At 55.2% G+C, this 24,698-nt stretch overlaps 3 protein-coding genes across 6 annotated transcripts in view; 2 read left to right on the top strand and 1 right to left on the bottom strand.

The window, feature by feature from the left end:
- SMG5 (SMG5, nonsense mediated mRNA decay factor) overlaps positions 1-16,409 on the top strand; it is a 38,414-nt gene extending 22,005 nt beyond the window's left edge. The window contains exons 9-18 of the mRNA XM_025378609.1: positions 1,184-1,359; positions 3,353-3,428; positions 4,138-4,313; positions 6,238-6,396; positions 12,084-12,143; positions 12,516-12,675; positions 13,102-13,192; positions 14,118-14,192; positions 14,618-14,756; positions 14,942-16,409. Of these exons, the coding sequence (XP_025234394.1) occupies positions 1,184-1,359; positions 3,353-3,428; positions 4,138-4,313; positions 6,238-6,396; positions 12,084-12,143; positions 12,516-12,675; positions 13,102-13,192; positions 14,118-14,192; positions 14,618-14,756; positions 14,942-15,025 (1,196 nt within the window). The 3' untranslated portion in view covers positions 15,026-16,409. The remainder of the gene's footprint in view (positions 1-1,183; positions 1,360-3,352; positions 3,429-4,137; positions 4,314-6,237; positions 6,397-12,083; positions 12,144-12,515; positions 12,676-13,101; positions 13,193-14,117; positions 14,193-14,617; positions 14,757-14,941) is intronic.
- Positions 16,410-17,199: 790 nt separating this feature from the next.
- PAQR6 (progestin and adipoQ receptor family member 6) lies at positions 17,200-21,950 on the top strand. 4 transcript variants are annotated; one of them, XM_025357435.1, is made up of 9 exons: positions 17,200-17,346; positions 17,682-17,808; positions 18,562-18,628; positions 19,065-19,192; positions 19,328-19,533; positions 19,662-19,788; positions 20,143-20,239; positions 20,459-20,609; positions 20,964-21,950. In XM_025357435.1, exons 3-9 carry the CDS (start codon positions 18,587-18,589, stop codon positions 21,236-21,238), a joined length of 1,026 nt encoding a protein of 341 aa, XP_025213220.1. In that variant the 5' UTR covers positions 17,200-17,346; positions 17,682-17,808; positions 18,562-18,586; the 3' UTR covers positions 21,239-21,950. The 4 variants fall into 4 exon arrangements, with proteins under 4 accessions (XP_025213220.1, XP_025213214.1, XP_025213229.1 ...); XM_025357429.1 differs by lacking the exon at positions 17,682-17,808 and having other exon boundaries at positions 18,562-18,637; XM_025357444.1 differs by lacking the exons at positions 17,682-17,808; positions 18,562-18,628.
- Positions 21,951-22,031: 81 nt separating this feature from the next.
- BGLAP (bone gamma-carboxyglutamate protein) lies at positions 22,032-23,403 on the bottom strand. The gene is made up of 4 exons (XM_025357513.1): positions 23,069-23,403; positions 22,773-22,811; positions 22,533-22,602; positions 22,032-22,331 (listed from the first exon to the last, which is right to left on the bottom strand). Exons 1-4 carry the CDS (start codon positions 23,130-23,132, stop codon positions 22,202-22,204), a joined length of 303 nt encoding a protein of 100 aa, XP_025213298.1. The 5' UTR covers positions 23,133-23,403; the 3' UTR covers positions 22,032-22,201.
- Between the last annotated feature and the right edge of the window lie 1,295 nt (positions 23,404-24,698).

The raw sequence follows: 24,698 nt of genomic DNA, 5'->3' as shown, positions 1-24,698 counted from the left end.
CCCGTCTCGGCCTCCCAAAGTGCTGGGATTACAGGCTTGAGCCACCGCGCCCGGCCACACTTAGGTAATTCTTAATTGCCCCCCTACATTTTAGCTTAAAAGTCATTTATTTGGTCTGGGACTCCTTCAAGGGTATGTTAGGTTTGCTTCCTGCGGCCACCTGCACCTCTGCAGCCTCCAGTCCTTTCCCACTCTGGTGAGGTTGCCTGTTGGTTTGTCTGTCTCCCCAGTTAGAGTCCGAACTGCTTGAGGGCAGGACAGAATATATCTTACTTATTGCTGTATCCCCAGTAACTAACACAGTGCCTGGCACATGGGTGGGACTTAAGAACTATCGAATGCCAGGCGCAGTGGCTCAAGCCTGTAATCCCAGCACTTTGGGAGGCCGAGACGGGCGGATCACGAGGTCAGGAGATCGAGACCATCCTGGCTAACACAGTGAAACCCCGTCTCTACTAAAAAATACAAAAAACTAGCTGGGCGAGGTAGCGGGCGCCTGTAGTCCCAGCTACTCGGGAGGCTGAGGCAGGAGAATGGCGTAAACCCGGGAGGCGGAGCTTGCAGTGAGCCGAGATCCGGCCACTGCACTCCAGCCTGGGCGACAGAGCGAGACTCCGTCTCAAAAAAAAAAAAAAAAAAAAAAAAAAAGAACTATCGAATGACGGAGTGAATGACAGAAATGAGGAAGCTGATGCTCAGAGATGTGAAGGGACCTGCCCAGTGTTCTCACTTGCAAAGTAGAAGAGCTAGGAATTGAAAGTAACTCTTTTAAAACCATACCCCTTGCTTTTCTCCCTCCCTTGGAGCTCCCCTCTAATTATCTGCCCTGCCTTCCAGCACAGAGTAGGCACTTTATAAATCCTGGTTGAATGAATAGCTGTAGATCAACATCACAAATTACTAGAGTCTGTAAGAATCATATTTAAAAGGTACCATATTTAAAAAGCAACCTTGGTAAAATGAATTGGAGGAGATTAAAAAACAAGAGTTAGTGGGCCTGGAAAAATTGAATAAGGGGCTGTAAGTGATTCGGCCTGTAAGTGATTCCCCAGATTTTTCATCTCCGAATTCCTTGGAAGGGCCCAGGCCAGGTGGAAGCATGCTCCCTGCACAGAGCTGAGGCCTGCTGCCAAGTGTCTCTTGTTTATCCTAGTTTTTTCTCTTCCATTCACCCACTCCCCAGCCTCTGAGGAGGGCTCTGAGTCGGAGGGGAGTGAGTCCAGTGGACGCTCCTGTCGGAATGAGCGCAGCATCCAGGAGAAGCTTCAGGTCCTGATGGCCGAAGGCCTGCTTCCTGCTGTGAAAGTCTTCCTGGACTGGCTTCGGACCAATCCCGACCTCATCATCGTGTGTGCACAGGTGTGTCAGTCCACTCCATTGCCCCTGTCAGGTCCCAGGGTCTTGGAGGAGGGGATGAGCCAGGATGGGGCCTGAGGATCCCCCCAGATGGCCAAGGCAAGAATTATTGCCAAGCAATTAAGCACCTATCTGTGCTGGGCCCTTATGCTTTGACAGGGAAGGATTAGGCATGGTCTTGGCCCTCACAAAGCCTGTGGCCAGGGAACAATGAGTGAGCTGCTAATTTTGCTTTGTATCCCCACAGCTGGGCATAATGTCGGCCATTATAAGTAATGCCAGTAGAAGTATGTGTTCAAGGACCAAACTTGATAAATACCAAAGAATCCAGAGAAGGGAGAGAGCACTGAGTAGAGGATAGCGACAGAAGAGATGGCAACTTCTGACAAGAGTTGTGAAGATGTACTAGGCAGGGGAAACAGCTTAAGGAGAGTCACACAACAGGACCGAGCTCTTGTCAAGCCGGCTGCCATGGAAGCTGGGTGGGGCCATGGTAGCTTTCCCTTCCTTCTCAGGTTCAGAGTGTCAGCCTTGAACTTCTAATTCCCAGAGGCATTTGTTCAGTGTTTTCTTCTAGGGGCATACCTGCCCTGCTGTGGAAGACTCTCTTCCCTGTGGGTCACCCCAGTCCCTAGATGAGAGGGTTTGGGTCAGGGAAGGTGCACCCTTGGGTGTGTGCTTATGTTTGATGACAGTTAGTCATTAGTCACTGAGGGAAGTGTGCTGAAGATGGAGATGCTGAGTCACATCTCCAGAGAAGTGTTCCAGTATGGGCACATGGCAGGGCTGGAAGGATAGGTTACTGCTAGATGTAGAGAAGCAACGTCCTTTAACACCCTGGCTTTTCCTACTACCAAGATCCAGAAAGTCCTTGTGGTTTTGCTGCTTTCTCCTTTTTTTTTTTTGAGATGGAGTCTCGCTCTGTTAACCAGGCTGGAGTGCAGTGGAGCGATGTCGGCTCACTACAAGCTCCGCCTCCCGGGTTCACACCATTCTCCTGCCTCAGCCTCCTGAGTAGCTGGGACTACAGGCGCCACCACGCCTGGCTAATTTCTTGTATTTTTAGTAGAGACGGGGTTTCACTGTGTTAGCCAGGATGGTCTTGATCTCCCGACCTCATGATCTGCCTGCCTCAGCCTCCCAAAGTGCTGGGATTACAGGCGTGAGCCACCGCGCCCAGCCTGCTTTCTCCTTTCATGAAGTATTCAGCTGGTGAAAAAGCTCAGCCAGGCTGGTCTCAAACTCTTGACCTCAAGTGATCTCTGCCTGCCTCACCCTCCCAAAGTGCTGGGATTACAGGCATGAGCCACCGTGCCCGGTCCGAATGTGGCTTTTTTTGTTTTGTTTTGAAACAAGGTTTTACTCTGTTGCCCAGGCTGGAGTGCAGTGGCGTACCTCAGCTCCCACTGCAGCCTCAACCTGGGCTCAAGTGATTCTCCTAACTCAGCCTGCCCAGTAGCTGGTACTACAAGCGCATGCCACCATGCCTGGCTAATTTTTTTTTTTTTTTTTTTCAAGAAGGAGTTTCGTTCTCATTGCCCAGGCTGGAGTGCAATGGCAGAGTCTCAGCTCACTGCAGCCTCTGCCTCCTGGGTTCAAGCAATTCTTCTGCCTCAGCCTCCCAAGTAGCTGGGATTATAGGCACTTGCCACCGTGCCCGGCTACATTTTTTTGTGTTTTTAATAGAGATGAAATGTCATCATATTGGCCAAGCTGGTCTCCAACTCCTGACCTCAGGTGATCCGCCTACCTTGGCCTTCCAAAGTGCTGGGATTACAGGCATGAACCACCATGTCCAGCCAGCCCAGTTAATTTTTGTATTTTTTTTTAGAGAGAAGGTTTTGCCTTGTTGCCCAGGCTTTTTTTGTTAGTTTTTAAATCAAACCCCCATAGGCCTCTGAACATAGGCCAGATCCTCCAGGGTGGTGCTTTCCTTGCTCACCGCTGTTCACCACTGTCTCTGGCTGAAGGCCTCCTCTCCCTTCTCTCTCCCCAGAGCTCTCAAAGTCTGTGGAACCGCCTGTCTGTGTTGCTGAATCTGTTGCCTGCTGCTGGCGAACTCCAGGAGTCTGGTGAGTAGGTCCCTGGCACTACCCTCCTTTCTTTTCTCTCTCAATGGCCCTACTAAGCCCATCCCGCCTCCCCATAACCCAGCCATTGGGGTAAGGAGGTTAATGGGATTCACTGCCAGCCTCCCTAGCACACAGCAGTCATTGTGTGGTCTAGGCCTCTCCGGTTTCCCACCCCAACACTGCTGCACTGTGGGCAGGTGACCTGGTCAGCAAGGGAGTATGCTCCCTGGGGAAGGTAAGGGCACAGTGAGAGGGCCCTGGGAGCCAGACCTAGCTGCTGCTGTTGCATTGATATCTGTGGTCATTGAGAATTGACTTTGATCTACCAAGTTTATTTGTCTGGCTCATCTCCTCCTACCACCTTCCAGCTGGAAAACTCCACCTGCTCCTACCCTCTAAGACTTGCCAAGGGCTATTCATTCATCCTGAGCCCCTCCTCTCATTTCCATCCCAATGTAATTGTCCCTTCTGTCAGGAAGCCTTCCTAACCTGAGCCATCCTTGTTCTTCCTGAGCCCCTCTGCTCTGCCTGACTGGCTCTTACGTGTCCATCTGTCTTTCCTTCACTCCCTCCATCTCTCCCCATTGTCCTAGGGTATGTCCTGTCTCATCGTCTCATCAGCCTGATAATTCCCAAAGGGAAGGGCTGTGTCTCTCTGACTGGGAGTTCCCACAGAACAGATGGTCTTACGTGTCCTTCTTCTGCCTAGGCCTGGCCTTGTGTCCTGAGGTCCAAGATCTTCTTGAAGGTTGTGAACTGCCTGACCTCCCCTCTAGCCTTCTGCTCCCGGAGGACATGGCTCTTCGTAACCTGCCCCCGCTCCGAGCTGCCCACAGACGCTTTAACTTTGACACAGATCGGCCCCTGCTCAGCACCTTAGAGGAGGTAAGGATAGCATTTCTTTTTTTTTTTTTTTTTTTTTTTTTTGAGACTGAGTCTGGCTCTGTCGCCCAGGCTGGAGTGCGGTGGCCGGATCTCAGCTCACTGCAAGCTCCGCCTCCCGGGTTCACGCCATTCTCCTGCCTCAGCCTCCCAAGTAGCTGGGACCACAGGCGCCCGCCACTTCGCCCGGCTAGTTTTTTTTTTGTATTTTTTAGTAGAGACGGGGTTTCACCGTGTTAGCCAGGATGGTCTCGATCTCCTGACCTCGTGATCCGCCCGTCTCGGCCTCCCAAAGTGCTGGGATTACAGGCTTGAGCCACCGCGCCCGGCCAAGGATAGCATTTCTTATGCCACAGCTGTTTGTCAGTCACACACAGCGGCAAACAGGGGTTCAGGTCTGGGGAGGGAGGGGGCAGGATGCCCTCTTCCACCCAGACAGGGAGTGTGTCCTTGGGGCTACAGGCTATGCTTCCTTCTTCATTCAGTGAGCCATTTTAGCTTTTTTCCTGCCTTGGCAGGATGTCCTTCTAAAGTTCTGCCATTCTTAGTTTCTACTATTGTAGAACAACCACCCCCCTCCTTTCTCTACCTTCTGTAAAGGGCAGAACAAATAGTTATTAGGGCTTTGAAATCTTTATCAGTCTCTTTTCTAACTCTGGGCCCAGCCTGCTCTGAGCTGAACATCAAACAATCATAGAAAGTTAGAGCTGGAAGGGAATGTGCTGCCCCCTTAGTCCAGCAACTTTCACCCTTAAATCTCCATCACCACATGGGCCATTTGGGGGCAGCAGAGGGAAGCCAAGCAGACAGGCCACCCGGTCCTGGCATACACGAACCACCTGGCTGCTTCCTCTCCAACCAGAGCTGCTTGGCTCTGGTTTATATTTTAGAGTTCTACATAAGATTTTTATTTGAGAGGGAAGAAGGGTTTTACGGACCACAAAAATAAGTTGGGGCCAGGTGTAATGGCTCACCTCTGTAATCCCAGCACTTTGGGCCAAGGCAGGTGGATCCCTTGAGCTCAGGAGTTTAAGAACAGCCAGGGCAATATGGCAGGACCTCATTTCTTTTTTTTTTTTTTTTTTGAGGCAGAGTCTCGCTCTGTCACCCAGGCTGGAGTGCAGTGGCCAGATCTCGGCTCACTGCAAGCTCCACCTCCCGGGTTCACGCCATTCTCCTGCCTCAGCCTCCCGAGTAGCTGGGACTACAGGCACCCGCCACCTCACCCGGCTAGTTTTTTGTAATATTTTTAGTAGAGACGGGGTTTCACCGTGTTAGCCAGGATGGTCTCCATCTCCTGACCTCGTGATCCGCCCGTCTCGGCCTCCCAAAGTGCTGGGATTACAGGCTTGAGCCACCACGCCCGGCCGGCAGGACCTCATTTCTGTCAAAAAATAGGAAAATTAGCTGGGCATGGTGGTGCGCGCCTGTAGTCCCAGCTACTCGGGGGCCGAGGCAGGAGGATGGCTTGAGCCCAGGAGGTAGAGGCTGCAGTGAGCTGTAATCACACCACTGCACTCCAGACTGGGTGACAAAGCGAGATTCTGTCCCAAAAAAATTGGAAAATGTGGTCTAGTTTGGTCTCCTGGAGCATGTGAGAAGCATTAGGAGAGAGATGGCATTAGAATCCAGGTCTCCTCACTTCCAGGCCAGTGCCCTTTGCTCTTGTTTCTTAGCCCAAGTCCTGGTTCTCTGGTTCTCCTAGGAGTTTCCTTGCTGTACCCACTCGTTTTCTGGCAGTTAGAGGCTCTGGGTCTTAGTGTTTCTCCTTTCCACCCCATAGACCGCAAGTCTTCCCCTAGAGCCCTCGTTGCTGAGGTGGCTGGGCCAGCAGGGAGCTGGGAGGGAGGAAGTGGGGGGTCCTGGAGGGCAGGGTGGGTCTAGAGGGCCCTGCTCAGCGGCGCTGGGCTCCTGTATCTCCCCACAGTCAGTGGTGCGCATCTGCTGCATCCGCAGCTTTGGTCATTTCATCGCCCGCCTGCAAGGCAGCATCCTGCAGTTCAACCCAGAGGTTGGCATCTTCGTCAGCATTGCCCAGTCTGAGCAGGAGAGCCTGCTGCAGCAGGCCCAGGCACAGTTCCGAATGGTGAGTCAGGCCTTCGCCTCCCCGTCAGCTATGCTCCCATTGGGCTTACTGAGAAACCAGGGCAAGAGGCTCAGACCCACTGGTGGTCTCCATCTGAAGGACATTAGTAACATGCCTAGGAAGAGGGGAGGGAAGGCTGGGAGGGAGGCGTGGGAGGGACTAAGGGATAGGACTGATAGACAGGGTCTGAGAGGGGGCTTTTTTTTTTGAGACAGAGTCTTGCTCTGTCGCCAGGCTGGAGTGCAGTGGCGTGGTCTCAGCTCACTGCAACCTCCGGCTCCCAGGTTCAAGCGATTCTCTTACCTCAGCCTCCCGAGTAGCTGGGACTACAGGCGTGCGCCACCACGCCCAGCTAATTTTTGTATTTTTAGTAGAGACGGGGTTTCACCATGTTGGCCAGGATGGTCTTGATCTCTTGACCTTGTGATCTGCTGCCTCCCAAACTACTGGGATTACAGGTGTGAGCCACCACGCCTGGTCTGAGAGGGGCTTTGAGCAGAGGCTGCCTAGCTCAAGACCTGTACCCAGACTGACCTGGAGTTGAGGCCATCTCTGTCACCTCTTAGTCTATGAATTGATCAAGTCACTTAACCCCACCAAGCCAGTTTCCTTGTCAGTTATGTGGGAACAAATAGAATCCACTTTATGGAGTTTTTTGAAGATGGAATAATAGTGGATATGAGGTGCCTTGCACATTGTCTTACAGGGTATGTGTGTGCTTAGCAAATGTTCCGTCTATTCCCTTTCATTTAAGAGCGATAAAGACTGAGGAACAGAAGGGAGTGGAGGGCTCCTGGTATAAGGAGCTGTGAAGGAACCTTCCCATCCCAGACATGGTCCCATCCCACAGGGGCCCCAAAGGATGGAAAGTGGCCTGTGTTACCTCTTTTCCATCCAGTAATTCATTCCACGAATATTTATCAAGAACCCACTTTGTGCCAGACATGACAGTATTCTAGGCACTGGGGTTACAGCAGTGAACAAGACCGTCCTTTCTCTTGTGGGCAGCAATCTGGTTTTCACAGTGGGGCCTGCACAGCTCTGGGCATGTTTCCCAATACACCACCCTGAGCTAAGTGGCACCAGTACATTTGGGGTGTTAGTGTGTGGCACAAGAAGTATGATGTGTCTCAGCAACCCCTCAGGGTTTCTTCTTCATCTCAAGCCAATCCCCTCCTCCACATTCTTCCTTTCCACCCGTCCCAGGGCCAGCAGCTTCCCCACCCTGTCTGAGTACCATTTCTTGTGGGCATTCTGCTTGTCTGGAAAGGGGCAAAAGCTCCCCAGAAACTCCCTTCCTTACTGTCTTATAAACAAGCACATTTTGTTAAAAACAAACCTTTTGTGTTAAGGCTTTTATTGCTAGTCCATAGGGGAAGACATGGGGCAGCGGGGTGGGGGGGTTACAAAAATAATTATGGGGAAGTTAGACGGCTTCAAAAAATGTTAGTTTTTGCAGGCATTTCCTCCAGCCTAAAGCTCCTGAAGACACTCCTCCTGTGGGGGGCAGGGAGTACCTGCAAGCCCTTCTCATGTGGTGCTAGACTCCACAGGCCAAGCTAGACACAGGCCATGTTGCTTGCTGGGGCTGCCTCCTCCTCTGCTTGAGTCACAGGCTTTTACCCCGAAGGGCTTATCCCCAGTCAGAGGAGTGTTGTCGTCCTGTTTATCATGAGCTTTCTCTGTGCACAGCCTGGTTTGCATGTGACATCTCATTTAACCCTTGCAGCAGCCCAGTGAGGTAGGTGTTTGCATTCTCCATTTTATAGATAAGAAACTGTAGGCTGGGTGCTGTGACTCACGCCTATAATCCCAGCACTTTGGGAGGCCAAGGTGGGCGGATCACTTGAGGTCAGGAGTTCAAGACCAGCCTGGCCAACATGGTGAAACCTCGTCTCTACTAAAAATACAAAAAATAGCTGGGCGTGGTGGCGGGTGCCTGTAGTCCCAGCTACTCGGGAGGCTAAGGCAGAAGAATCACCTGAACCCGGGAGGCAGAGGTTGCAGTGAGTCATGATCGTGCCACTGCACTCCAGCCTGGGCGACAGAGCAAGACTCCATCTCAAAAAAAAAAAAAAAAAAAGAAAAGAAAATGTAGAAAGACAAAGGAACATTCCCAAGATCAGAAAGTAGTCAATGGTAGAGCCAGGGCTCTGGAGTTGGACATACTGTGGAGTTCTTATCCTGGCTCTTTCTGCTGCTTTAGAGACTTAGCTTCTCTGTAGGCCAGATGGGCACTAGGAGTTGCGGGGGCTGTAGTACCTGCTGATGGGACCTCTGAAGGTAGGCTTTCCCTCTGAGGAACACGTAGGCCCACATCTGTTTGAAATGCTGGGTTGGTGATGTCAGAGTCTCAGATTAGCACAGCTCCCTCTTCTTGGGTCCAGGCCGATCCCACTCATCTGCACTAGTTCTCTGGGGGGGCTTTTACACAAGTGCCCCCATCCCCCTCTCTTGAATAAGGGGTTTCACAATTACCATTTTAGTCTAAAAGCAACTCATGGGCTTGAGTTCTGCAGTAGGAAGAGGGAAAGTTTGTGGTGCCTCCCTTGCTTACCAGTTTGCCCACAGGGCCCGTCAGAAAATGACTCTCCCAGGAGGTTGAGGCTGCAGTGAGCCAAGATCTTGCCGCAGCCCTCCAACCTGGGTGACAGTGAGACCCTGCCTCAAAAAAAAAAAAAAAAAGAGAGAGCAAGAGAAAATGGCTGTCACCTAGGCTCTGGCCTTCTGCTTCCATTCGTCTACACTTTCTCAAGGGGACACTCTTGGCACTTTGGGCAGGACAGTTCTTTGTTGTGCAGGACTCTGCAGGGGGTTGAGAGTGGAGTTACTACAGCCCCCACAACTCCTAGTGCCCACCTGGCCTACAGAGAAGCTAAGTCTCTAAAGCAGCAGAAAGAGCCAGGATAAGAACTCCACAGTGTGTCCAACTCCAGAGTCCTGGCTCTACCATTGACTGTACTTTCCAACCTTGGGAATGTTCCTTTGTCTTTCTACATTTTCTTTTCTTTTCTTCTTCTTTTTTTTTGAGATGGAGTCTTGCTCTGTCACCCAGGCTGGAGAAACTGTAGACTTTATTCCTCTTTCCCTAGTCTTCCTACTAATGTGTGTTTTCTCTTTGTAATCCAGTCCAGGACCCACAGTATGTTTGACTGTCATGTATCCTTGGTCTCATGCAGTCTCTGACAGTTCTCAGTTTTTCCTTCTCTTTCCTGGTGTGACACTTTTGAAGAGTACTGGTCAGTTATTTCATAGTGTCCCTCAGTTTGGGTTTGTGTGATGTTGTCTCATGATGAGAATGAGAATTTTTTTCTTTTTTTGACACAGGGTCTTGCTCTGTTGACCCAGGCTGAAATGCAGTGGCACGACCATAGCTCACTGCAGCCTTGAACTCCTAGGCTCAAGCAGTCCCCCTGCCTCAGCCACCTGAGTAGCTAGGACTACAGGCTTGATTAATTTTTCAGATAAAAAAATATATATATTTTTTGTAGAAATGTGATCTTGCTGTATTGCTGAGGGTGGTCCCAAACTCCAGAGCTCAAGCAGTCCTCCTGCCTTGGCCTCCCATATTGCTGGGATTACAGGCGTGAGCTACAGTGCCTGACCCCAAGATTAATATTATATTTAATTTTAATTTTGTATTTTTATTTATTTATTTATTTTGAGACAGAGTTTTGCTCTTGTTGTGCAGGCTGGAGTGCAATGGCATGATCTTGGCTCACTGCAACTTCCGCCTCCCGAGTTCAAGTGATTCTCCTGCCTCAGCCTTCTGAGTAGCTGGGATTGCAGGCACATGCCACCACGACTGGCTAATTTTTATATTTTTAGTAGAGACAGGATTTCACCATGTTGGTCAGGCTGGTCTCGAACTCCTGACCTCGTGATCCACCTGCCTCAGCCTCCCAAAGTGCTGGGATTACAGGCATGAACCACTGTGCTCAGCCCCAATTTTTGTGTTTTTAGTAGAGTCAGGGTTTCACCATGTTGGCCAGGCTGGTCTCGAACTCCTGACCTCAGCCTCCCAAAATGCTGGGATTACAGGTGTGAACTACCATGCCTGGCCCCAACATTAATATTTTATTATTTTATTTTATTTTATTTATGTTGAGATGGAGTCTTGCTCTGTCGCCCAGGTTGTAGTACAGTGGCTCTGTCTCGGCTCACTGCAACCTCTGCTGTCCAGGTTCAAGCAATTTCCCTGCCTCAGCCTCTCAAGTAGCTGGGATTACAGCCACGCGACACCACGCCAAGCTAATTTTTGTATTTTTAGTAGAGATAGGGTTTTGCCATGTTGGCCAGGCTGCTCTCGAACTCCTGACCTTAGGTGATCCGCCTGCCTCGGCCTCCCAAAGTGCTGGGATTACAGGCGTGAGCCACCGTGCCCGGCCAAGATTAAAATTTTAAAGCACCACTTTGATGATGCCACTTTGGTCATCAAAGAGTCTTCAGTGGGCCAGGCGCTGTGGCTCGCACCGGTAATCCCAGCACTTTGGGAGGCCAAGGCGGGCAGATTGCTTCAGTCCCGGGAGTTTGAGACCAGCCTGAGCAACATGGTGAAACCCACTCTCTACAAAAAATACAAAACTTAGCCAGGCATGGTGGCATGTGCCTGTAGTCCCAGCTAGTTGCGGGGCTGAGGCAGGAGGATCATTTGAGCCCGGGAGGCAGAGGTAGCAGCAAACGGGAATTGTGGCACTGCACTCCAGCCTGAGTGACAGTGAGACCCTGTCTCAAAAAAAAAAAAAAGAAAAGCATAATAAAAAGAGTCTTCAGTGGCTCCCCGTATCTTACAGGATAAAGTCCCCATCCTTAACCTCATCTTTTAGACCACACTAAGGAATTTGGACTTTACCCAGAATACAGAGGAAAGGGATCAGAAGACTTAGGTAGGGCTATAGTGGGCATCAGATGGTTTTTAAAAGATTGCCTTGGTTGTAGGTAGAGAAAAGGGATTGAATTAGAGGCAGAGACCAGTACGTGTTTGTTACAGTAGTCAAGGAGAGGTGTTGGCTTAGACTGGGGTTTCACAGTGGAGGTGGGAGGATTTGCACGCTGTTTAGGGGGCACAATTGACAGGACAGGGAAACTGATAACTTCTGAGGCTGAGAGAGAGGGAAGACTCAAAGCCAACCCTGAACTTTCTGACTTGGGCAGACTGTGGTTTATTTACTAGGCTAGGGAACACTAGAGGAAGAGACTCAGGTTCTAAGGAGCAGATGGGGCTGCTGAGTAGGCAGTTGGATGTGTGGATCTGGAGCTCAGGATGGTCAGGCTTGGGCTGAATCTGCAGATTTGGAAGATGTTAGCAAGTGGATGGAGGTAGAAGGTGAGGAAGTGCTTGGGTAGGATCTCCTGGGAGGGGAGACCAGATTGAGAAGAGCAGAGATTGAATCCTGAGGCACAGCCAGGTGATGTCCTGCATGGCAACGGCACATGGCTGTCTGCTCCCCGTCCCCTGCAGGGCCTGGAACATCATGACCTGCCTCGGGTTGGTAATGGAAGTGTTCAGAGTGCAGCAGAAGAATATTTGTTCTTCCATGGCTCTCCTCCCCTCATTTAGCAGCAGTGCTAGAGAGTGACTTTGCATGAGGTCACACTGAGACCCCAGGAAACCCTCTTGGTCTTCCTGATGACTGGAGAAGGGAATGTGTACCCCAGCTCCTTATAGCTCGTTGTTTCCCTCATAGGCACAGGAGGAAGCTCGTCGGAACAGGCTCATGAGAGACATGGCTCAGCTACGACTTCAGGTAGGAAATCAGGGCCCAAGTGCTTCTTCTGCACTTGGTAGAGCTTTTGCTTCAACCTTACTGGCAGGTCTCCCCCTTCCGCTGCAGTCTTCCTGCTCTGTTGCCTCTGTGTCCCTCCACTTCTCCCAGATCACCCTCCTTACTACTCACTCTTCATTCAGCCATGTGCCTCCTTTCTGCCTTCACTTCTGTCTCTCCCTTTCTCTTTAACCCTTACTTCTGTCTACTTTCCCCCCAAAGCCATTGGTAGAAAGGGTCCTCTGATCCCCTTAACAGGAGGAGCCCTATAAGAGCCACCTTGAGCACCACTCTTCCCCCAGCCTGGCTGCAGGGGTCCCCCGCAGCTGTGCCCACCCTGCCCTCTCTCACCAGCTCGAAGTGTCTCAGCTGGAGGGCAGCCTGCAGCAGCCCAAGGCCCAGTCAGCCATGTCTCCCTACCTCGTCCCCGACACCCAGGCCCTCTGCCACCATCTCCCTGTCATCCGCCAACTGGCCACCAGTGGCCGCTTCATTGTCATCATCCCAAGGACAGGTAAGTACATTGGAGAGATAAGGGGACAGATAGAGTATGGCTCAAGGAGATTCTGGGCTTGGGATTAGGAGACCTTATTTGGGCCCAGTTTATACACAGTCACCTTAGTCAAGTCTTACCACCTTTATGAACCCGTCACTTCATCTGTGAAATGGACATAACAATCCCTGTTCTGCCTCACAAGACAGTTGGGAGAAACAGAAAATGTAAGTGAATATAATGTGAACGCACTTGGTAAATTGCCAAGTATATTGCTGGCGGAAGGTCACATTTTCAGAGAACTTTGGGAGCCCTCTCTGGAGCCAGGGTCCCTTCTCTGCCTGAAGAGTGTACTGAGGTGAGCTCAGATACTTCCTCCAGAGCCCCTTGTCACAGCAGTCGGAGCTTATCTGTTTTGTCCTTTCCTACCCCCACCTTGCCCACCAGTGATCGATGGCCTGGATTTGCTGAAGAAGGAACACCCAGGGGCCCGGGATGGGATTCGGTACCTGGAGGCAGAGTTTAAAAAAGGAAACAGGTGAGTGCAGGCCTGGCTGGACCTGTGCTGAGCCCTGGGTCTGTCTTTCGGACGACACATGCTCATGAGCTGCTTGCTCCCTATGGGTAAGACACACACATACCCATCTCTACTCACAGTCAGCTCACTGCATGGGCAGTGATACCAGAGATAATCAGAAGTCAAGGTTGTAGGTGCTGAAATAGAGGGTGACCAAAGGGGCCAGGAGCCCTGTGGGTAGCACTGAGCTGCTGTCCTTCCTCTGCGACAAGCCTGTGATCAGCACCCACTGGGGAGAAGGGAGCAGACCTCCTTCCCCCAGCTTTAGACTTTATAGGAATTTCTCCTGCTTTAGGGTTGGGACAGGTGATCAGGTTTCTCAGAGTGTGAGGGCCTTCTTCCAGGCTGCCCAGGGGCTTCCCACCTCCCCGCTGAGCTGAGAGAGTGGTGAGACTGAAGCCAGCCAGGGAGGGGCAGCTGGCAGCATGTAGCAGATGCTGAGCCAGTACAGGCCTGCCCTTCTAGCCTTTGGGGCCGGAGGAGGACTAGGCAGAGGGTGTAGGGAATAAGAAGAAAGCTTCCTTTTCCCTGCTAGCTGGCCCACCCCCTCCTCTGCATCTGCTCTGCCTGGCCAGGAAGCTGCACAAGGCCTGATTGTTTGGACCTTGTCTCCAGAAGCCCTGACTTGAAAAGCATCTGCTGCTTCTCCCCTCTCAGCTCCTCCCCTGAGAGGAACCAAATAATTGATGTTATCAGGAGAAAAAGTGAGCTGGGCCCAGCAGCCAGGAAGCCACTTAAGAATGGCTCCAAACAAAGCTGTGGTGGGAGAGACATGTTCCCACCCCCACCTGCAAAACCAGGCCCCCAGAGCCACAACGGACTGCTTCATGTAAGGCGCCCTGCCAGTCCCCTGCTCCTGACCTCCACTCGCACATCTCCTCTGCAGGTACATTCGCTGCCAGAAAGAGGTGGGAAAGAGCTTTGAGCGGCATAAGCTGAAGAGGCAGGATGCAGATGCCTGGTAACAGTTTAGCCCTCACCCCTAGAACCCCAGTCAAGCCACCTGCCTTGCTGCTCCATGAGCATTCCTAGGGAGAACGGGTAGGGCTGGAGAATTCTGAGGCTCCACACGTAGCCTGCCGGGGCCCTCCTGCAGGCCTCACCTTGCGGGGAGTACGAAGTTGCCCCAGCACCTGAGCTTTTCCTCTGTAGGCAGATGGATCAGCCTCTTCGGGCCTTGCGATGCTCAGGCTTGGTGTTTTCCCTCATCGCACCTTTGCCGGCTCCCCATAGTGTCTCCAGGGCCAGCTTCCAGGGCCCACTGCCGCTTGCTGCCCTTCCAGCCCCCAGCTGCCCCTAGCTGCCCCTGTCCCCTGGAGATCCTGGTGTTTGGGCTGTGCTAATGCTGGGTCTTGGCCCATCTTCCCCTCCACCCCCCATCCCCAGGACTCTCTATAAGATCCTGGACAGCTGCAAACAGCTGACTCTGGCCCAGGGGGCAGGTGAGGAGGATCCGAGCGGCATGGTGACCATCATCACAGGCCTTCCACTGGACAACCCCAGCGTGCTTTCAGGCCCCATGCAGGTGGGTCATGGGTGAGTTGAGGGGATGGTGTGGAATAGGGATGAGGTACCAGAGCAGACTCCATCCCCAGACCCTCCACATAGCTGCATTTTTCTCTTCCATCACTCCTTCCCCAGCGCCTCAATGATTTGCTCCTCAGTTCAGGAGGTCAGACCCTCTCCATCTTTCCTCCTCCCATTCCACAGGCAGCCCTGCAGGCCGCTGCCCACGCCAGCGTGGACATCAAGAATGTTCTGGACTTCTACAAGCAGTGGAAGGAGATTGGTTGATACTGACCTCCAGGCCCTGCAGTGGGGCTGACTCCAGATCTCTCCTGCCCTCCCTGGCAGCCAGGACCAGCGCCTGTAGTCACCCCACCACATGCAGACTCATGCACGCACACAGGACGGAGGCCTAGCTGCTCAGAGGCTGCAGGGAGGGCCCAGGAGCCGGCTGGGAGGGTGGGGTCCCTTTGTTGCCAAGACGTTAGGAAAGTGAGGAAAGTGCTTGGATTAGGAGAGTCTTGTGGGCCCCTGGCCAGCCTTCCTGCCTCAGCTCCCCTGCTGTCTCCAGGGGCAGGTGGCAGGCATGGGCACCTGCATTTCACTGGAGTGGGTTCTTGGATCTCTGAGGGGAAGGAACAGCAGAAAAGGCCCTTCTTCCTCACCCAAGATGCAGAGTGGTTGGGGCCAGGAGTTTGGACCCTCCAGTTCTTGGGGGAAGAGCCGGGTAATACCTGGTGTCTGAGTGATTCTCTGCAGACCCTTCCCCTCCTCAAGGATCACCCATCCTCCTTTCAGCCCCCTTTATGGGGACCAGGCAGCTCTGGAGCCAGCCACAGGGGCTCTTAGAGAAGCAAGGCCTGGTGTGGCCTGCACCGAATAGCAGGGTCACAGGGTCAGGGTTCGTGTGCTCCTCCTCCTGCCACAGGGGCTGCACATCCCATTGCCCCACTTCTGCTTTCTGTCTCCCTCTGTCTAGCTTCCAGGGCAGGGAGCAGGCCCCACCTAGGGCTGCAGGCAATCTGGCCTGTGCCAGCATGGGCTCCTGTGCCCACCAGCCCCACAGGTGCTGTGCTTTGTGCTCTTGGCCGCTGTGCTGGGAGAGAATGGGATGTCAGGAAGAGAAGAAAGGGGGTGCAGTCTGAGGCCACCACCCCGCTTCCTATCTAAGGGAGGGCTGAAGACAAGGGGCTGGCATTCAGTGGGCAGCAGAAAGGAGAGGCCCCTTGAAGCTGCTCAGTCAGAGCCCTCTGTCCCTCCTTTTGCCCTCCCCAGGACTAAAGACCTGAAGGGGCTGAGTGTGGGGCTGGCTTTTGGAGTGTCGAGGTGAATATGTGGGAGCAGAGATCATGAATAGCTCAGGGCAGTGAATGGCGCACCAAGAGCAGGGCTGTGTGTGGGAGGCTGAGGCCAGAATTGCCTCAGCTCTTCCCCCTCAGGCTGGGAGGATAGCACAGGCTGCGGGCTGGGGGTGGAGGGTCTTAACTCTGCTGCCCCCACCCCAGTACTAGCCTAGTTTCCCAAGCTGTGGCTTAGAGGATAGTTGGCTTCCTGCCTCTTTCCTCTAAAACAGCAAGTCTGGGAAATCCTGGGGTGAGTGGAGTCACCCCACCCCCAGTTGCTGGCAGAGACTGAGACTAAAGCATCACTTAATAAACCCCCCCAAGCCCAATCCCTGTCTCCTGGTGCCTGTCTGTACAGAAGTTTCATGGGGAGGTGGGACATTGAAGATGGCGTCCTGAAATGCATTTTGGAAAGACTTGTTTGAAGTGGATGGAACAGAACAAGAAGCAGGCAATTTGAGTGAAAGCGCTGGAGATGGTTTGATAGACACTGTCAAGCTCCTTGACCCTGTAAACTGAGGCGGTGCCTTTGCAGGGGTGATAGTGAAAATCTGCCAGCAACATCCCTGCCTGGGGTTGGTTCACTGTTACCAGCTGGGTCCTCTTCCTCAAGGGGGTGGGGGAGGTGAGCCTTGAAACCAGCCTCTGAGTCCTCAAGTGCCTGTCCTGCAAAGATTGGCTCTTCAAATTGTGTTCAGGGTGGGGATGGGGAGGTGGTGAGCCTGGTGAATCCCGCATGGTAGAACCAACATTTACCAAAGGCAGTTTGCTCTGAGCCCTACCCAGCACCAGGTGCTAAAAGGCAGCAAAGCATGGTGAGAGATGGCTTCTGAAATAGGTTCCGCGTTTGGGGATTTGGGTTCCTCTGCCAGCCTAAGGCAGAGCTGTCCTTAACTGCTGGGAGAACCTGGAAGAAGAAAACTGCTCTGAGTGGCCAGGGGGACTCTACAGCACCGTGGCCACATCCTGGCTTGGGCCGCTCGCCTATTCTAGCCAGTCAGCACAGGGAGTTTGGGTTGTGCTGGAGATGCTGGCTGTGTGCAGGCGGCCGAGTGAGCTGCCTGCTAATGGGGCTGGGCCACCCCGTGCTGCTCCCTGGAGGCTGGACAAGGCTGGGATTGTTCCCTGGCTCCCCTTTGTCTCCCCACTCCCCGCCCAGGCCTGGCCCCTCTCCTCCATCAGCCTGGCTGGCAGCAGCCTCGGACTCCGCCCGTGGAGCCCTGGGCCTGCTGACCCACCAGCTTAGGAGCACCCGCCAAGCTCTGGGTAAGGAAGCTCACCTTCTGGGGCTCTGACACCACCTCTCTGGGGAAATAGAGATAAAGCACCTTGCTCCAGCTGTCCCTCCCCCATTTCCACAGCAACTGCACACACCCCACTCCAGAGATCTCCAAACCCTACTACTAAGGGAAGGCACCGTGAGGGGAGCTAGACCCCAGTGTATTCCTCACTCCTTCCCCAGATAGATGGGCAGCACTCAGGATAGGGGAGAACTCCCCCATCCCACTTGTGGGAGCAAGCAAAGGATACCCTGGGAGGCCCTCATCCATCTTTGTTCTGCTGGGGTGCAGGGACTAGGGCCAGGTTTGCCCTGTGCCCAGCAGGGTCTCCAGCACCCATCTCAGGGGCAGAGGCTGGGGGGTGACTGCTGGTGCAAGCCCCAGAGTGCATGCAGCAAAAACACGGATGCATTGCTGGTGGCAGGAAGAGGAGGGACTAGGCTCTAGAGTTGCTGCAAAGTTTTGGCCTGGGTTGGTGGGGGGAGTGTCCTAGTCCTCCTCCTGGGGCAGCTCCGCCTGCCCAGCTGGCCCAGCCCCTCCACTTGTGCCAAGGAATGTGCCGGGAGAGGCCAGCAGGGCAGCAGAGCCGTGGCCACCTGGAGGCAGTGCACAGGTCTGGGGCTGAGGGATATGGGGCTCAGGAGGGGCAGGGACCCCAAAACTCTCCTGGGGGGCACAAGTGTAGTCCTCAGAGAAAAGCCAGGCATCCCCCAACTCCTTGTCCCACCTGATGGCATCTGGCTTCTCCAGAGACTCTGAGTGCCAAGAGTGTTCTGTGCTCAGCTCGGGCACTGTGGGCGAAGCACGTTCTGGTGGGGCAGGGAGTGGAACCCGGGCTGTCTCTGTGCTGGCCTCCAGGAGTCAGGGTTCTTCCCGAGACACAAACTGGGAGCCTGGGGGTTTGGATCACTATTTGGGGCAGCCTCCCGGCTGGGAGGACCCCACCACTCCATGCTGGGCTGAGGCCGCCAAGCCCCTCAGTGTGGGGACTGAATGCCCCAAGGAGAACAGGGGTTGGAGTTAAGTGGTGCAAGGGCTGGGGAAGGTGGACCAGCCTCCCTGGGCCTGCAGGAAGCAGCTCCAGGAGGGAGGGTGCCGTCTGCCTCCCACACGTGCTGCCCATCCTGGGGCTGAACCCAGGTGAAAGGGGCCTGTGGATGGGGGCAGATATCTGATCCCCTATCCCCTGCTCTGTCTCTAGGTCAACGTGGAGGTGCCAGGCCACCATGCTCAGTCTCAAGCTGCCCCAACTTCTTCAAGTCCACCAGGTCCCCCGGGTGAGGGGCTCCACTCACTGACCCACCAACCCCCATTCCCTAGAGGACTGACTAGGGGCTGACATTCTCTTTTAGCTATTGGGGCAGCCCCTCCTGCAGGCGAACTCTTACTCTCCCTTTCCAGTGTGAGGCTCTTCCTCTCTTCTCTGAGGAACAAGCTTGTGGCCCTCCATCTGGAGTCCCCTTCCCCAGAGCGCCCTGTGTGCTGCGCCCCACCCCCACCCCACCCCACTCTGGCTCTTCGGTTTCCCATCTGTTTTGCGGGTTGTGGGTGCTGGGACCTGTGGTAAGATCAGATCAGATTTAGTTTGGCTTGGGGGCCACGTTGGTCTCCAGCCCAGCCTCTTTGACCCTGCTTCCAGAGATCTCAAATGGAGGGAAAGGGTCGGGGCACAGTGACGCCCCTCCTCTCCCACCACTACCCTAGGTGTTCTGGGAAGATGGCATCATGTCTGGCTACCGCCGCCCCACCAGCTCGGCTTTGGACTGTGTTCTCAGCTCCTTCCAGATGACCAACGAGACGGTCAACATCTGGACTCACTTCGTGCCCACCTGGTGAGGGGAGGCTCTGCCCCAGGCCGCGGCCTTGAGCTCAGAGGGGGTACCCAGGCGGGCAGGGACCGTCCAGGCCCACGGGCTGCAGCAGCAGTCGCGGGGGTCCACGGCGGCCTGAGCACGCGCCCGCCGCAGGTACTTCCTGTGGCGGCTCCTGGCGCTGGCGGGCGGCCCCGGCTTCCGCGCGGAGCCGTACCACTGGCCGCTGCTGGTCTTCCTGCTGCCCGCCTGCCTCTACCCCTTCGCGTCGTGCTGCGCGCACACCTTCAGCTCCATGTCGCCCCGCGCGCGCCACATCTGCTACTTCCTGGACTACGGCGCGCTCAGCCTCTACAGCCTGGGTGAGCCGGACAGGCGCGGGAGCGCGGGAGCGCGGGGTTTGGGCGTCCCGGAGCAGGTCGAGGGGTGGTACACGGGACATAGGGGCGTGCCCCTCAGGCCTCAGCTGCACGCCCCCACCTCACCGCAGGCTGCGCCTTCCCCTATGCCGCCTACTCCATGCCGGCCTCCTGGCTGCACGGCCGCCTGCACCAGTTCTTTGTGCCTGCCGCCGCACTCAACTCCTTCTTGTGCACCGGCCTCTCCTGCTACTCCCGGTGGGTTCCCAGGCCCCTCCGGTGGGGACGGGGAAGGCGGAGGCACAGGAGAGGACACACCTCACTGCCCTCAAACAGCATTAGTGACATCGGGACCATGTACTGAGGACTTCCTCTGTCAGACCCTGTATGCTCATACCCATGCTGTCTCCTTTAATTCTCACAAGCCACCATAAAAGGCAGATGTCTTTATCCCCACATACAGATGTGGTCGTTTACACAGGTCATACGCCCTAAGGGTTTTCTTAGCTGCAGGCTGTGCTGATATTCCATCTTTGCCCAAGTCCTCTTGCCTTTCCTGACCCCTACCCTGAGCACAGTGATGGTGACCAGCCTTTTCCTCCCGCCTCCCAGTTTCCTGGAGCTGGAAAGCCCTGGGCTCAGTAAGGTTCTCCGCACAGCAGCGTTCGCCTATCCCTTCCTGTTCGACAACCTCCCACTCTTTTATCGGGTAAGGAGGCCTGGGGCCCCTGCCCAGACACCTGCTTTCCTGTCCAGACCCTCAAAGTGCCCACTTCCAGCCTTGCCCCCTCAGTCCCTGCCTCAGCCCAGCCGCCTCTCTTCTGGTCTAGCACCCTGCCTAGCTGTGCCCGCCCACTCTACCTCCTCACCAGATCCCCTATGTTTTGGCTCCCAAGTCCCTCTCCAGCAGTCTCTTTTCCTTTGCCAGCTCGGGCTGTGCTGGGGCAGGGGCCACAGCTGTGGGCAGGAGGCCCTGAGCACCAGCCACGGCTACCACCTCTTCTGTGCGCTGCTCACTGGCTTCCTCTTCGCCTCCCACCTGCCTGAAAGGCTGGCACCAGGACGCTTTGACTACATCGGTGAGGGCACGCCTGGCCCGGCCCGGGAAGAGGCAGGGGCAGATGGCTTCCCAGAGCACAGAATGAACTGGGTAAATGGGTATTACAACCCCAGGATGGAGGCAAATTATAGGAGGGACTTCCCTGTCTTCCTCTAACGAGAGCATCACTGGAAGGGTCCTCCACCTGCCACTTCTCAGGTAGCAAAACTAGTAGCATGTGTGCTGGGGCCACATGCACAAATGCTCATTCACTCCTTTCAGTCACTCTGGGAGTCAGGGTTTCTTAATTCTCAATAGGGGAGTAGCAGGCCCAGAGGATGGGGTGACTTGCACTGGGAAAGGTGTGGCTCTGACCTGCCCATCCTCTCCACAGGCCACAGCCACCAGCTATTCCACATCTGTGCAGTGCTGGGCACCCACTTCCAGCTGGAGGCAGTGCTGGCTGATATGGGATCGCGCAGAGCCTGGCTGGCCACACAGGAACCTGCCCTGGGCCTGGCAGGCACAGTGGCCACACTGGTCTTGGCTGTAGCCGGGAACCTACTCATCATTGCTGCTTTCACGGCCTCCCTGCTTCGGGCCCCCGGTACATGCCCTCTGCTGCAGGGTGGCCCACTGGAGGGGGGTGCTCAGGCCAAACAACAGTGAAGCCCCATCCCTGACCCTGCCCTGGAGGGGGCAGAGGCCAGGCCCCCGTGCTGAGGAGGAGCCCAGAGTTGGGCCTAATCAGGTGGGGACACATCTCAGCTTGGAACCAACAGGGGCTGAGGAGAGAGGGCACAGGAGAGAGGGCAGAGGAGAGGAGGGGTGTCTAGGGGGAATGGCAGAGTGTGAGCGGGACTGTGAGGGGGCTCTTGATGGGAGTAGAGGAAGTGCTGAGGGTCTTGAGAGGGGAGATGCATGCGTGTCCAGGCTGAAGATGCCCCCACACTCTGTCAAAGGTTGGGGCCGGGAGGTGTTGGGGTCCTTTCATCTGGCTCCATTTCTGGTGCTCCTGAAGTCTCTGCTCAGCACAGGGAAGAACTAACACGACTAACCTAGGCCTACCCCAAATGCTTCTTGCTAACCAGGCTGAGAGGCCACACACTTGCCCCCCATCCCCACAAACCAGGTAATGCCAGTGCCAGCAGCTATTTGCCTATAGAGATGAGTCTGTCCTGGTCATAACTGTGTACTCAAGGTGTCCAGGCTTTTGGGGGTGGGCCTATCTGGGGGCATTATGGATGGTTCAGTGGATTGAGGTGTGGGGAGGAGGGTCCTAGGCTAGAGGGGGGATCCCTAGTTAAGACTTTAGGAAGCCACCTTCAATGTTTTCTGGAACAAGGCAGGTACAAATAAAAAAATAAAACTTTGGAAAGCACTTTCTAGAACTGAAGAAGGTAAAACCTCCTCACCCCCATCCTCCTGACACCTCCCTCCCACACTCCATAAACTGGACAGATTCACAGGCCCACGGATTCCTCTTTTGAAGTTTATTTGGGAGCAGCTGGATGATGGGGACCCCACATCCATAGGGCTGGGAGGTCAGGGCAAGGGCAAGGGCAAGGGGAAAGAAGGGGGCCTGGAGAGGAGCAGAACTGGGTTTGCCGGCCAGGCCAGCGGAGCGACACCCTAGACCGGGCCGTAGAAGCGCCGATAGGCCTCCTGGAAGCCGATGTGGTCAGCCAGCTCGTCACAGTCCGGATTGAGCTCACACACCTCCCTCTTGGGCTCCAGGGGATCTGGGTAGGGGGCTGGGGCTCTGAGACACCCGACGTGGTGGCATCAGCCCCCGTGCAAAATGCCCATCCCTCCTCTCACTACACATGGGGCTCCAGGGTCCCCACCAGGGCTGGCTGCCTGTTCCCCCACCACAGCCCAGAGAGGCCACTCCCTGCCGCAGCTCCTCCACAGACCATCCCGGAGAGGCAGGGCCTTGGCCCAGCTCTGCCTTTTCTCTCACCCCAGCCATTGATACAGGTAGCGCCTGGGTCTCTTCACCACCTCGCTGCCCTCCTGCTTGGACACAAAGGCTGTGGAGCAGAGGGGCAGGAATCAGGTGGCTCTGGGTTTGGGAGGATCAGGTTGGCAGCAGGCTGGCCTTCCTGACAGCCAGACAGGAGGTGGCAGGAGTAGGGGAATGAGACTGAGGGACCAAGGTGAGAAGCGGGGGTCCAGGAGCCCATCAGGTCCATCCTCTTACCTGCACCTTTGCTGGACTCTGCACCGCTGGGTTTCGCACCTGCAAAGGAAAGGGAGCCTGGTTCACCCCTGCTCATCCCCAGGGCTCTCATCCTCCTTCCCCTGTGTCTCGGGCAGCTTGCTCTTCCTTCCTCTCCCTCTGCAAGGGCAGAGCTGGGGCAAATGGATTGAGCCTGCAACAGGGTGATTAGACTGCAAAGGGACTGCCAGCCAAAGGGGTGAGAAGAGGTGGGCCATGGTGCTTCCTTTTCTCAGCCCCCACTGCTGTGCAGCCTGAGGGGAGGTGGGGGCACTCACCTGCCTGGCCAGTGATGCAAAGTGTGGCCAGGGCCAGCAGGGCGAGGAGTGTGAAGGCTCTCATGGCGTCTCAGTGGCTATGTTGGGCTCCTGCTCAGGACTCAGCTGGCCTGCCCCGCCAGCCTCCAGCACTGTTTATACCCTCTGGGCTGTGTCCCGGTGATGAGGAGGGGCGTGCCTGACCATGGTGCAGGCGGGTCTAGGGGGAATCTGCCAGGGCTATTTGAGGGTCATCCGCCCCAGCTCCGTAGGCCAAACCCCAAAGGATACTGTGGTTGGGAGCCGCGGCTGCCAGGCCAGGGGCCCCTGGGAGTGATGGAGGGTGAGCCACAATCAGACTGCCCGGCTCTTGACACTGCCTCTGGCCCCTTCCTCAGGGGGCAGCCCGACACCCCTCAGCCCCGACTCACTCTTCTTCAGAGACCCCCAGCCTCAGGTTGAGCACTGGCTGAGCTCTAAGGAGATTCTAAAGAGGAAGCAGGGGTCAGAGACCTAAAATAGGTTCAAGCAGAGCTGGGCTCCAGCTGTCTCACAGCCTGTGATTTCTACTGTCAGCCCCGTAGGCAGGAGCCAAACCCAGGGAGGGGATGCCTTGCAATGCCCTCGTTCACCCGGTGAGACACCAAAGGCAGTCTGCTGTGGGCGCAGCTCGATGGCTCAGGCCCTGCACATCTGGACAGGAGAAAGGGTCGGGCGGCACAAGGCCAAGAGCCAAAGCCAATGGAGGTGGGGCTGGGCAGATGAGGTCAACTGGTTGGCCTCTGGGACACGCTAGGTGGCTGTGACTGCCAGGTACACAGGCACAAGGCAGGGAGGCAGGCACTCACTGAGGTGGGGAACCCCTTCCCCGTGCCCTTAGCAGGCAGGGAGGCAGGGCCTGAGGAGCATGGAGATGGAGTGTGCCTCCGCCCTCCTGGTCCCCCCAATTCTCCTCCTGACCCTGCAGCCTCCACGGTGTTAACCACCCTGGGGAGGGACCTGCCCTCCCGTAGTGCTCCTGTAAGCGATAGGAAGGCCTGTCCTCTACGGTACAGAACATCCCAGCCTGAAAACCCCATCCCACACCTGAGAGCCTCCACTGCCTCAGGTCAGCCCAGAGAGGGAAGAGGTGTCCTGGAACCTTCCCCTGTCTAACCTGTGTCACTCACCCACCCACCAACCAACCAGGGCTTGAGACCATCTGCCCAACCTGACAAGTAAACAAAGCACCCAACGGGGCAGGCCTGACAGGAGCAGGGCATTTGAATGCTTGAATGCCACAGCTCCATGGTAACAAAGTGGGCAGAGGGAGACTGAGCTGAGTGCTGTTTATGGGAGGGGGGAAGTGGGGGCCACCTGATGCTTGCCTGTGTCCCCAGTGTGCCTCTGGCAGACCTCACCAAAGCCCTCGCTAGGGAAAAGTTCTGCCCCCATCCACACCCAACCCCTTTCCCCCTCTGGCTGATCCAGGAAGCACCCATCCTGCCTTTGGCTGCCCTGGCAGAATGAAGTGGAAGAAGCAAGAGAAACAAAGTGCCCGCGATTCTTTTTTTTTTGAGACGGAGTCTCGCTCTGTCGCCCAGGCAGGAGTACAATGGCGCCATCTCGGCTCACTGCAACCTCTGCCTCCCAGGTTCAAGCAATTCTCCTG

Source organism: Theropithecus gelada, chromosome 1, assembly GCF_003255815.1.
Source record: "Theropithecus gelada isolate Dixy chromosome 1, Tgel_1.0, whole genome shotgun sequence".
Lineage (NCBI taxonomy): Eukaryota > Metazoa > Chordata > Mammalia > Primates > Cercopithecidae > Theropithecus > Theropithecus gelada.
Note: the sequence above shows the minus strand (reverse complement) of the source record. Positions and strands in the feature narration are given on the sequence as shown.

Excerpts from the sequence above, each read along its gene's own strand:
- PAQR6 (XM_025357429.1), top strand. The coding sequence starts at position 18,587 with ATGCTCAGTCTCAAGCTGCCCCAACTTCTTCAAGTCCACCAGGTCCCC. Across the intron at positions 19,193-19,327 it reads ACTCACTTCGTGCCCACCTG|GTACTTCCTGTGGCGGCTCC; the intron begins GTGAGGGGAGGC and ends CGCCCGCCGCAG. Across the intron at positions 19,534-19,661 it reads GCTCAGCCTCTACAGCCTGG|GCTGCGCCTTCCCCTATGCC; the intron begins GTGAGCCGGACA and ends ACCTCACCGCAG.
- BGLAP (XM_025357513.1), bottom strand. The coding sequence starts at position 23,132 with ATGAGAGCCTTCACACTCCTCGCCCTGCTGGCCCTGGCCACACTTTGC. Across the intron at positions 22,812-23,068 it reads TTGCATCACTGGCCAGGCAG|GTGCGAAACCCAGCGGTGCA; the intron begins GTGAGTGCCCCC and ends TTTCCTTTGCAG. Across the intron at positions 22,332-22,532 it reads TACCTGTATCAATGGCTGGG|AGCCCCAGCCCCCTACCCAG; the intron begins GTGAGAGAAAAG and ends CGGGTGTCTCAG.